The 12,820-nt window shown below is 35.9% G+C and overlaps 1 protein-coding gene across 3 annotated transcripts in view; it reads left to right on the top strand.

The window, feature by feature from the left end:
* dscamb (Down syndrome cell adhesion molecule b) overlaps positions 1-12,820 on the top strand; it is a 164,797-nt gene that overhangs the window by 139,989 nt on the left and 11,988 nt on the right. For 2 of the 3 annotated variants that reach the window (XM_047392202.1, XM_047392203.1), the window contains exons 17-27: positions 260-503; positions 2,060-2,206; positions 3,233-3,388; positions 3,471-3,604; positions 3,749-3,902; positions 4,136-4,253; positions 4,337-4,503; positions 7,235-7,333; positions 8,582-8,770; positions 9,052-9,342; positions 11,882-12,058. In XM_047392202.1, the coding sequence (XP_047248158.1) occupies positions 260-503; positions 2,060-2,206; positions 3,233-3,388; positions 3,471-3,604; positions 3,749-3,902; positions 4,136-4,253; positions 4,337-4,503; positions 7,235-7,333; positions 8,582-8,770; positions 9,052-9,342; positions 11,882-12,058 (1,876 nt within the window). Of the gene's footprint in view, positions 1-259; positions 504-2,059; positions 2,207-2,304; positions 2,468-3,232; positions 3,389-3,470; positions 3,605-3,748; positions 3,903-4,135; positions 4,254-4,336; positions 4,504-7,234; positions 7,334-8,581; positions 8,771-9,051; positions 9,343-11,881; positions 12,059-12,820 lie in introns of those variants that run through there. The other variant, XM_047392204.1, reaches the window with a different exon arrangement.

The following is a 12,820-nucleotide window of genomic DNA, read 5'->3' as shown; positions in this document are numbered from 1 at the left end:
GTACGCTCATAAATGTATTTCATATCATTTTCATATTGTAAGTAGTAGCAGTTTGGGTTGTAATTGTGTAGTGTTAGTTTGACATAACTGTATGAAAATGACAAAACATTTAAAAAAAAAATTATTGTAAAAGTTTGCCTTTTTACAATATATTCCACTATTTACCACTAAAAACAGTTGTGATAAAAAAAATATGGTCAGATGTGATGCTCAGTTGCCTGTGTTTCCTCATCTCATCTCATGTCATCCTCATCCACAGCCTCCCCAGAAGCATCTGCAAAACGGTGTGATCCGTGGCTACCAGGTGGGCTTCAGGGAGTACAGTCCTGGTGGGAGTCACCAGTTTACTATTATCAGTGTGGATTCGACAGGAGACACCACAGAGAGCATTGTATTGGACAATCTAAAGAAGTTCACTCAGTACAGCGTGGTCGTCCAGGCTGCAAACAGAGCTGGAACAGGACCTTCTTCACAGCAGGTGGTAACCAAGACCCTGGAGGATGGTGAGCTGGGCATGTGGGGGTCTTAAAATTTGGGGAATATATGTAAAATATTGTTCCTTGGAACAGTATTAAAGTATTTCTTTAGGATGTTAACTGATTGACTAACAGAAAGCTGTAAAAAGGACACATGGTGTGCAGATAAAAGGTTTTTTACAGAAAAAAATTTACCTTCAGAAGTTAGTAAATAGAATGGATCTGTGTGTAATTTAATCTAAGTATAAATAACTGTTCTGTGAAGGCTATAGAGTTTTGTTAAAGGACATCAGTAAACAAACAGCATCATGAAGACCAAGGAACACAGCAAACAATAACAAAACAATATGCCAAACTTTTACCATCTTACTGAGCGCTGTTCAATTCAAAAAATGGATAGTTCTACAAAGTCATCTACCTAAACTGACTGGCAGGACAGGAACACTATTAATCACAAAAGCGGCCCCTGGTAACTCTGGAGGAGCTGCAGAGATCCCCAGCTTATGTGGGATCTCTTTTCAGATTTGTATTTAGTAAAACATTGAAAACCATGAACCCTTTTACATTCACATTTATGTCACGTTTTGTTGGTCTATCACATGCAATCCTAATAAAATGCATTTATTGTGAATGTGAGAAGATCAAAAGGTATAGATTATTGTATAAGACACTATAGATTGTTTTCTAAACCTAATGTAGCCAGCCTCATACCATTTACTCCTATTACCTGCTGTGGCAGGAGAGGCCACAGACATAGCTTGTTGCAAGAGGCCTCCATCTACTGGACACATTTTGAAAGTACAGCTTTCACAGTTAATTCTGTCTTCACGGTTCTCTCTTACATGTCAAAATATTACTCGTTTTATGTAAGGTATCACTTCTACTGAAATGAGTGAAGAATATATGAAATGAATTCAGATCAGTTGGAACTATAAATGAATATAGACAGACTTTTTGAAATAAAATGGAACAAAAACAGTATATATTGCAAACAAATGTAAACTGACGTGTGATTAAATTATGTATAACCTTGCATATTCTCAATAATAAGGGAATTATTTCAAAGTATTGTAAGATAGGAGTTCTCACAGTGGAGCAGTAAAAATACAGAAAACCGTTGGTTAAAGGGAGACTAGTTAGCTTTGGGGAAGCTGTATCATATTGTTCTCTCAGTCTCCCAGATGATATGGGCTAATTAATGCATTTAAAAATATATCATATCTATTTTGAAATAGCAGTTTGTATATATTGATTTACTTAATGAGTTTTAATTTGATCATATGACTATATCATACAGACTTCTAAGAAATGCTCAGACCTACGACGAGTGAATCAGTGATTTTGTTTTCAACAATTCTTTATAACTCTTTATCTCAGAGTCTTGTTAAATAAACATGTTCACATTTGAAACAGCAGCTCTTCGATATGTATTTTCCATCAGTATTTATTTGTGTAACTTATTGTTTAGTTCTCATTTATTTGCCCATGTGAAATTCCAGCCAATGACTAAAATAGTCTCTTAGGAAACATAATCAAGCATCCAGAAATGTTAGAACTAAACTCTCGCCTTTTATTCTTGATAGTGCCCTCTCGCCCTCCTGAAAATGTGCTGGCAGTGGCCAAGTCTCCAGAGGTGATTTCACTCTCCTGGATGCCCCTGCCCAGAGAAGCTCTCAATGGGAACCTGCAAGGCTACAGAGTGATCCACTGGGCCAACCTGCCTGATGGAGGTACTGCCTTTATAGTTAACTTGCCTTAAATGAAGGAATTATTAAGATGGCTAAATCCTGATACAGCCATTTTTTTTTCTTTTTCATGGAACCACCAGCTGGAAGCTGTGGATTTGTCATAATGTTATATGGTTGAGTTTAATATTAGCTCATTTTAGCTAATTACAAATCTCATAAACTAGAACTAATTTTTGCAGACTTGCAAAAGGTAATTTTTCTTTAAAGCTAACTAACAATGTCAGTACTCTATCTATCTATCAATCTATCTATCTATCTATCTATCTATCTATCTATCTATCTATCTATCTATCTATCTATCTATCAATCTATCTATCTATCTATCTATCTATCTATCTATCTATCTATCTATCTATCTATCTATCTATCTATCTATCTATCTATCTATCTATCTATCTATCTATCTATCTATCTATCTATCTATCTATCTATCTATCTATCTATCTATCTATCTATCAATCTATCTATCTATCTATCTATCTATCTATCTATCTATCTATCTATCTATCTATCTATCTATCTATCTATCAATCTATCTATCTATCTATCTATCTATCTATCTATCTATCTATCTATCTATCTATCTATCTATCTATCTATCTATCTATCTATCTATCTATCTATCTATCTATCTATCTATCTATCTATCTATCTATCTATCAATCTATCTATCTATCTATCTATCTATCTATCTATCTATCTATCTATCTATCTATCTATCTATCTATCTATCTATCTATCTATCTATCTATCTATCTATCTATCTATCTATCTATCTATCTATCTATCTATCTATCTATCTATCAATCTATCTATCTATCTATCTATCTATCTATCTATCTATCTATCTATCTATCTATCTATCTATCTATCTATCTATCTATCTATCTATCTATCTATCTATCTATCTATCTATCTATCTATCTATCTATCTATCGCTACCAATTCCATGAAGCAGCACCAAATCCGCACCCAAGACTTATTGTTGTGTCTCCTCGTCTGTGTCAGAACTGGGTGAGATTATGAATGTGACAACCGGTCAGCCATCTCTGGAGCTGGATGGTTTGGAGAAGTATACCAACTACAGCATCCAGGTCTTAGCCTTCACCAACGCTGGAGATGGAGTCCGCAGTGAACAGATCTATGTTCGCACCAAAGAGGATGGTATGAAAAAAATGTATATTTACTGTAGGTTTGTTTGCTATTGGAGAGCTCATAATAATTATATGACTCTTTTTTTTCCTAGTTCCTGGCCCACCAGCAGGGGTGAAGGCTGCAGCCTCTAGCAGCTCAGCTGTATTTGTCTCCTGGCTGCCTCCAATTAAACTTAATGGCATCATCAGAAAATACATCGTCTTCTGTTCTAACCTGCACCCGATGGTATTAGCATTTGTATACCATGAGATGTTTATGATCTTCTGTTTCCTTTTATTTATACTGAATCCAAGCCAATGCAGCAAAATTGTGCTAAATATTGCCGCAGCCTTGTGTTACATTATCCTTTCTCTTCTCTTGGGTTTACAGGTGATGAGTGAGTTTGAGGCATCTCCCGATGCATATTTTTACAGGATCCCAAATCTGGCTCGAAACAGACAGTACAGTGTCTGGGTAGTGGCTGTGACTGCTGCAGGACATGGCAACAACAGTGAGAAGATCACAGTGGAGCCTCTGGCAAAAGGTACTGGATCCTCCAAAGTATCCCCTGATATTATGTATTGAACAAGACTGCCTGGATGTTTTAAGAAGACTTGTATGTTTTCCACAGGATTGGTCTTTAAAGCTCTAATCAATATTTTTGTTGACAAGCAACTATTTAAATATTCAACAAACCGTGTGTTTAATTTATAGTTTTTAGTGAGTACCTTTTTGCCCTTTCTAATATATTGCTGTTTATGTTTGCATTGCTCTAAGCTCCAGCTAGGATCCTGACATTTAATGGAACGGTCACCACTCCCTGGATGAAGGACATTGTCTTACCCTGCAAAGCTGTTGGGGACCCTCCTCCCACCATCAAATGGCTCAAGGGGAAGTAAGTCATGAGCATTCATGTGTCTTATTACAGCCATAATTCAAGGTATTCCTTGAATATGGAATTTTCCTGTTTGTTTCCAGCACAAATGGGACACCTGCACCTGTTATCGTGGATGGTCGTCGTAGCGTTCAGGGGAATGGGAGCTTCATTATACGTACAGTGAAAGCAGAAGACTCTGGGAACTACAGCTGTGTGGCCAGCAACAACTGGGGGTCAGATGAGGTCACGCTGAACCTGCAGGTCCAAGGCAAGTGATCAAAGCACTAGAGATGCTTTAGTGGTCAGATGTTTTTAAAGATACCTTATGTCACTTTGGTACAAATGAATTAATTTAGAAAGATTAATCTCAAATTAGGTTTTTACATTTCCAAATTGAGACATAATTTGAAGAACACATTGTTATATAAAGTTGGCTGAAAGTATCTCAAGATGTGAGTTATTATGTTTAACATATCTTTAGCCCCAATGCATAATTGCCTGAGTCATATTTTGACAACTTTTGCAATTATGCTATGAAGCTAACTATATTCCATAGCAACTACCTGTTGTAAAGTAAAGTAGGAAGTTATGTAAAAATGTTTTGAATGCAGTTCTTATAATTAAGTAAAAATGGTGCGAGAAACATAGATAACTGTATGTAATACAAAAATATTTGCATGGTAAAAATAAAATTCAATAATCAAACAAAGAATGTAAAGAAATTAAGGTAAAATAGCAACACAAGAATACTTACAGAGACTGGAGTGAGGCACATAATAAAGAGAGACAACACTAGAGTTGAGGAGAGTTACCAAAAACTGTACTGAAGTAAAAGTGGAACTACAACATATTTTTTCTCAAGTAAGAGTGAAAAAGTATTTGGTAAAAAGGTTACTGAAGGACTGAGTATGTGATCATAACATCTGATTTAATATTTAAAAGTGATGTAATCAGCCAGACAAAAGTATAAATGTATGTGCAAATTCCGGTATTTAATGCTGGTATTTTAAAAATCAATACAAATACATTACATAAATACAAAATAACAATTTTCCATATTAAATCTTTTCAGCATAAAACGTTTGAAACCAGTACTGTATATATGTTAGAACAGGGTAAGATACCTCCAGTGACAATATCAGTTTACTCTATACTCAATTGATCTTCAGATGGCACAGCTGGTTCAGCAGATAGAAAATAACATTAAAACAGTGCAGCTTGTGTACAAACAAGATATTTCACTTAAACATAAACTGTAGGTGTGTCTCTGGTGCATTTTTGGTTGAAACAAGATTGTTCGTCATTCAGTGAAGTTACTCATGGTTCATAGAGTAGCCAAAAATTCTACTCAGGTAAGAGTAGCAATACTTCATAATAATATTACTCAATTAAAGTAAAAAGCATTTTGGACTAAAACTACTCCTAAAAGAGCATTTTGTCAAAAGGTTTCTCAAGTAACTATAACTACCTTCTACCCATCTCTGGATAAACCCATTAAACAAACTACAAGCACAAGAATTATCTGACTGAGAAACCAAGAAAATTTGGCAAAAGATGAAACATGAACCGTAGACTAATGAAAACATGGAGCCAGGACAGACATCTCACCTACCATGAAACATTAAGTGGTTCATTGTGAATTGTCCACTTTTATAGAGTCAAAGGTTGGTGTAAAAACTATTCTATAATAACATAAATCTAAGGGCATTTAAGAATAATTCCATTATTCTTCCAATATAAATTTAATCCTCCATTGTATGAATTTATTTAGGGTGGTATGAAAAAACTGTGTTTTTGTTGTCAGTCAAACATTTAATTAAAAACAGTAAGCTAATTTGAATATTATACCAACAAAAGATATACATTTAGATATTATGCAAATTTGAGACATTAAGTATAATTAGGCATAATAGTAATCAAGTATTGAAATTTTTTTTTCTGCAACTATTTCTAAAAAGGACTTTTGAGTTGAATTGAAACATACATTTATGTACAATCCATCCTGGTCCATTATTACAGTATTTCAAAGATAGCTTAATAGTGTAAAATCCAAACCGGATGACCTTCCCGCTGTGACTGCTGGATGGCAACAAAGTGCTACCAATACGATAGTTGGTATTTCTAGAATATGTATTAGCAGACATTAAGGATGAAAGGTGTTTGAGGCAATTACAAGAAAATTGTCAAATAAGGGTTAAATGTCACTCTCCATCTGCCCCTTTGACTAAAGGACATAGCAAGTCAGCAAAAATATAGTTTTTTGTCAAAATGGGAAATGTTAAAAAATATGTTTTTAGCACTAGGTCTTTTATAAGTTTAAACTTAATCCAATTTTTGCTGATGTTTGCTACAGGAACACAGAAAGGAGTAGGTAAAAGAAAGTTTAGAAGGGGAGTAGTTATAAACTTATGTTAGGCGTTGACTCAGAAATTTTTTGATTGCTTATGATTTATTATCCATTTGGCAACAACTTATGCAGATAGCTGTTACATTATTCTGTGCTGTTTTCTGTACTGGTGGTGCTTTAATATTGGCAATTAACAACCATAATGATGAAAGTTTAACCAGCCACAGGTCCATTGATGTCTGTCTTCATAAAGCTGGTAGTCATTAAAAAACTAGAACAATCTCAGTGTTATAACATCTACAGTTAAGATATAAAGAACGTTTGTCTGATTTAGGTTTTGAACATATCAAAGATCTAACATTAAGTGTTAGATCCACCACAAACAGACTGCACTATACTATCATTTATTAAACACAGCTAACATGGAAAAGTTTGTGAGAAACAAATTACGGTACACAACAAAATTCTGACATACATAAATACAAAAGATGTGAAAACATTAGAATTTAAAGGCTGTGTATTTGCTTTTTAACAATGGTGTACGTAGGAAAAATTCAGTGCTGGTTGATTTTTATTCAAATAAAACCGTAAACTGGTGACAAAAAACATTATAATACAAAACATGATCAGTATGCTTACCTGCCATCCACAGTGCCCCCTGACCAGCCACGCCTCACGGTTACCAAGACTACCACCACATCAATCACGTTGTCATGGATACCTGGAGACAACGGAGGGAGCTCCATCAGAGGTGAGGGTGCCACCCTTGCACTAACTCCCACATACTCACATACAACAACTGAAGCAACGTGGAAAGTTTGATTACAACTAAATGTAATGAAGACAGCCATAAATAAGCTGCAGCTTTATAAAAATGTGAAAACAATCAGCTCCTGTCTGCAGTTTGTGATAGCCTTTGCCCTTCCCCTTCCACTTTGGTCTAACTCTGCTGTTCCGTGAATGGGTTTCATTATTTGCAGGTACAGCACGACAGTTAAGTCCTAAAAGCTAGATTAAAAAAGCAGGAGAAAAGATTAGGTCCTTTTTGGATGAAGATTAAAGCGTTTCATCTTAAAGCACAATCACAACTATACTATTTGTGGTGATTTATCAATGTTCCTAATCAAAGTGCTTCTGTCTTTTGTGTTGCAGTCATTATAGAAGCTGTTTAAGTTCATTCCTCTGTTATATTTGCTTTGCTTGCCTCCTTATAACATCATTTATCACCAGAACACACTTACCGGAGCTTACTATGGTCTATGCATAGCCCTACCGAATGCATGGAGGGGATCAAATTGTGGTTGTTTGAATAAAAGATATGTAAGGGGAGCACAATTTTAGGAAACATGCAATTGCAATGTTATGTTAAATATTGTGATGATAATATCAGTTGTGATTAACCTGCATTTTCCTTACTACTGTCTTTCTTTTCCATCATGAAAATGTCCTCACCAATCTCTGGATCTTGGTCACAAAGATCTAAATGTGGCCATAAAGGACATTTAAAGTCAATACAAGTAACCTGCAAGTAGGATGTAATGCAATGCACATGAAATAATATGGCTTACCAATTATTTCAATCCAAATACTTGTTTGCAGTTGAAATATTGCAAACACTGATATTGCGATGGTGACTGTAATTCAATACGCTGCAGCTCTACTTGAATTTATGAGTAGCAGAGAGTTGTAAATGTGTAGGTGTTTTCTTCTTACTACCAAACCTTAGTGTCATATTTTACCCTTCGAGTTCTCTTTCAGAAACAAGAGATGCCTGACAACCTCTTTCTGATTTATATTTTAAATTATAGTCACACATTTACCCTTCGTTATTCTTTTATTACTACAATATTTTTTTATAAAGTTTTTTTCTACTGATTTTTGCAAATGCAATAGGACTCATTTAAATTAGTAAAAAAAAAAAGCATATTATGTTTCTTCTGAACAAAATATGAATTTATTTCAGTTTCCATCCTTTTCTCTCACACGTCCCTCTTTTCAGGTTACATTCTGCAGTACTCAGAAGACAACAGCGAACAATGGGGCAGTTTTCCCATCAGCCCCAGTGAGCGGTCATACCGTCTGGAGAATCTGAAGTGTGGCACCTGGTACAAATTCACCCTGACAGCCCAAAACGCTGTGGGTCCAGGACGCATCAGTGAGATCATTGAAGCAAAGACCCATGGGAAAGGTGAGCACTGTGGTACTCCCTGATTTTTTCTTAGTTTTTAACATCCTAATTAATCAAATTGCTATAATATTTATGTATGATCTTTGAGAGACAAACTTAAACAAATAACTGAAAACATTTTGTTTTTCCTATCTATTATGTTAGGCTTTAAAACATTTTAATTTCATGTAATACAAGAATATTATAAATCAAAATTAGCTAAATTGTCAATAAAATATTTTGTCAAAAATCTGAAACATTTAATACTCAGTTTAGGTTCTGCTTTCTGTGTGTTTTCTCAGAACCACAATTTGCCAAAGAACATGAAATCTTCACCAGCATCAACTCCACCAGGGCCAGGCTCAACCTGGCCGGCTGGAACAACGGCGGCTGTCCAATCACCTCCTTCATACTGGAGTACCGAGCGGTGGATTCAGCCACATGGACCACAGCCCAGCGCACCTCACTCACCAAGAGCTACATCCTGTATGACCTGCAGGAGGCAACATGGTACGAGCTGCAGATGAAGGTCACCAACAGCGCTGGTTCAGCTGAGAAACGGGTCACCTTCGCTACTCTAAATGCTGATGGAAGTGAGTTGGGAGTAAATTTTGGGTTTCTCTAAACCTGTGAACAACCATTAAAGTAGTTGCAACCTTGTTGTACACTCAGCGATGTGTGGTGATAGTCATAGAATATGACTCTGAAGTTAGAGGTTGACAAACAAGCTAGGAAAATAAATACACAGTAAGATGATAATGTAAAGCACAGGTGTTAAACACCTTTGAACATAAACACCTTTCCAACTGGAGGAGACCAGATTCAAGTGAGATAAACAGAAAACAAAATGTAAGTAATATTTTTTTAATTAAAAAAGAGGCAGTAAAAAAATCACTCTCGATGTGATAATAAACATGAGGTTTACACTTTTAACAGACCTAATGTTAACCTGAAAGGGTTCTCTGAAACCATGCAGCCAAGATGAATGCTGAAAAATCTAAGTGGTCTGTTTGAGTCTAATTTATAGCTCCATAAATAACAGGGTTATAGTTATTTTATATCAAACCTCTCTGCAGTTCTGCCTAAAACCAGCCTTTATAGTGTATAAAGAAAATTTGGTTGGCCCTCACATTCTCTACTGGTCATTTGGTTGCTTTATGTGGCTTTCAGGACCACAGTTTGTTTGATTTCAGCAAGAAACAACGGTATAACCTGTCAGGAATGATAAGAGCTGGTGAAACCTTGGAAGAGCACTACAGACTCTGTGCTTGGTTCTGGTTTTGTTTGTTTTTTTGCAGAACTGTGTGTGCTGTCTGTTAGTTTGTCATGAGTGCATAATTGTGTCTCCGGGCAAAGGAGTATATGTGGATGCTGTTGTCACTTTGACAGTAAATTAATAGCTCTGCTCTGCTGCTCAGGCTGACACAGTCTCTGCATTCTCCTGCAAACCATGTGAGTTAAATCTTTTCTACTGTAGCCAGAAAGACACGCATTCACCGACCACTTTATTAGGACACCTACTAAGTTCCTGGTTAATGCAAATAGCAGCTCAGCCAATGACATGGGGACAACTCAATGCATTTAGGTATCTAGACATGTTGAAGACAACTTGCTAAAGTTGACCTGAGCATCAGAATGGGAAAGAAAAAGTATATAAGTGACTTTGAACGCATGGTGTATGATTTTATTACAATGATTGCATTGTACTCATCTTCTGATGGCTACTTTCAGCAGGATTTCCCACATGTCACAAAGTTCAAATCATCTCAAACTGGTTTTTTGAACATCACAGTGAGTTCGGTGTGTACTCCAGTGGCTTCCATAGTACCTAGATTTCAGTCAAATAGAGCACCTTTGGGATGTGGTGGAACAGGATATTCACAACATGGATGTTTAGCTGAAAAATAAGCAGTAACTGCATGATGCTATCAGGTCAATATGGACCAAAACATTTGAGTAACGTTTTCGACATGTGCTGATTCTATGCCATAAAAAACTAAGTCACTTGTGAAAGCAAAATGAGGTCCAGACCCATTACAAGAAAGGCAAGAAATCTCTTTCCTAATCTCCAACGGAAAGCTAGGTTACATACTAGCTCTAAACCTTTTCAGAATGGTGTACTCTGTGATGCTGCTAAATGGAAACCAGGGCAACAACAATGTCACTGACATTATCTACTGTTTTGATGTCAGTATAATCAACTTGCAAAAGCTGCAAGCTCAAACCAAGGAGAAAAAGGTAACAGTTTATAAACTGTGTACAACGAGCAGCTCCCAGATGTTTACAAGTTTACCTACCTTGGAAGTACTGTCTTGTGTTGTACACTTAGATGACAAAACTACCCTCAGGATTAATTAGACTAGTGCCGCCTTTAGACGCTTATGAGTATTCATCTTGAGACTGCTGAGGGACCTGAGACTTTCCAATTCCAACTTCATTTTTGTCTGAGAACTTGGAAATCAGACAGTACAGCGAGAATATAGCTTTTGTACTGAATTTATTTAATAATTCATACATTACATGCTAACAGTTAAACCAGCAGTGGTAGGAGAGAATGGGAAACGCTCTACTGTTTTTGTTCCTTCTCTTACTATATAGTAATTTTTATGCATTCATTTTATTCACTTGGACACTTTTGCTGTGTAGACTTTACAACAAAAAACTTTTGTTGTTAAGTTAGTTTCGGTTACCTAATAATCTTGCAAATCATTCATCTGATAGTGGGGAGGAAATGAGTCGCTAAATAATATACAGCGCGCTATACTTTGTCTGTAGAGTGTAATAAAGGACATATTTTTTAAGATCCTTGGATGATTAGCTTTAAAAGTGCACATACAAATCATGCATATGGAAAACTACTAATCAAAGTTTATTTCCTAGGAATCTTTCATCGTTATGAACCTTTACTGTTACATAAAATTTGTTCCTCGTTTTCTGCACACAGCAACACTGGTATTTTTGTGCTTAGCATTTCAGTGTTTCAGATAGTTGTGCACAACATAAGCCCTGTAGTGTGGTTTAAAATGATTTACCTGAACAGAAATCAAGGCACAAGCTTTAAGGTCAACACTCAGATGAAGGTGTTGGTTGAATTACACAGAAAACACCTAATGATGTACATTTCTTTCCAAGGTACCATCCCTCCGCTGCTGAAGACAGGAGATCCCATCTCAGACAACATGTCCGGCAGCGGAGGTCTGAAGATGGTAGTGACCATCACCTCTGTTCTTGTGGTGGCTGTGCTGGTGTTTATAATGCTAATGGTGCTAAAGAGGAGAAGGAGGGAGCAGAGGCTTAAAAGACTCAGAGGTACGTTCATATCATTAGCACTAGGATTCCTACACAGCCTTGAAAAGTCTGCAAAAGTATGAAATTTGCTGCAATTTGCTCCATCTCCTGAGCTTTCATAAACAAACAAAATACAAGCTGTCCCCCTATCTGTGTTTAGTGTAGGAATGTTCAATCCAGATTTTGAAAAAAAAAACTATTAAAGAACTGATTTAATTTTACAAAAATAAATAAACCGGTGATGTTTATGACACTGCTGGATCAGAAGCAAATCTGTTTGTAGAACATACACATAATAAAACCCAACAAGGTCGTTTTTTGGACAAAAAATGTCTAGAAAAGCTTTTATTTTTGAGTCTGGAATTTTGAAATTAACATTGTGTATGAACCCCAGGGACCACAAACTGCAGATAAACAGATATATACAGAAGAAAACATACAGAAAACCATGTTGTTAAAATCTTTTCAATGATCAAGCCTATGAGAACAGCTGCAATAAAGGCAAAGGAGATGATAAAGTAAGCTCATATTGTTAATAAAGTTGGAATGTGTTTTGGTATGTCAATAAGTGGAATCATCAATGCTTGTAAAGTACACTGCTCAAAAAATAAAGGGAACACTCAAATAACACAACCTAGATCTGAATGAATGAAATATTTTCATTGAATACTTTGTTCTGTACAAAGTTGAATGTGCTGACAACAAAATCCCACAAAAATCATCAATGGAAATCAAATTTATTAACCAATGGAGGCCTGGATTTGGAGTCACACACAAAATTAA

Source organism: Girardinichthys multiradiatus, chromosome 18, assembly GCF_021462225.1.
Source record: "Girardinichthys multiradiatus isolate DD_20200921_A chromosome 18, DD_fGirMul_XY1, whole genome shotgun sequence".
In the NCBI taxonomy this organism is placed as follows: Eukaryota; Metazoa; Chordata; class Actinopteri; order Cyprinodontiformes; family Goodeidae; genus Girardinichthys; species Girardinichthys multiradiatus.
This window is presented reverse-complemented; position numbering and strand designations above follow the sequence as displayed.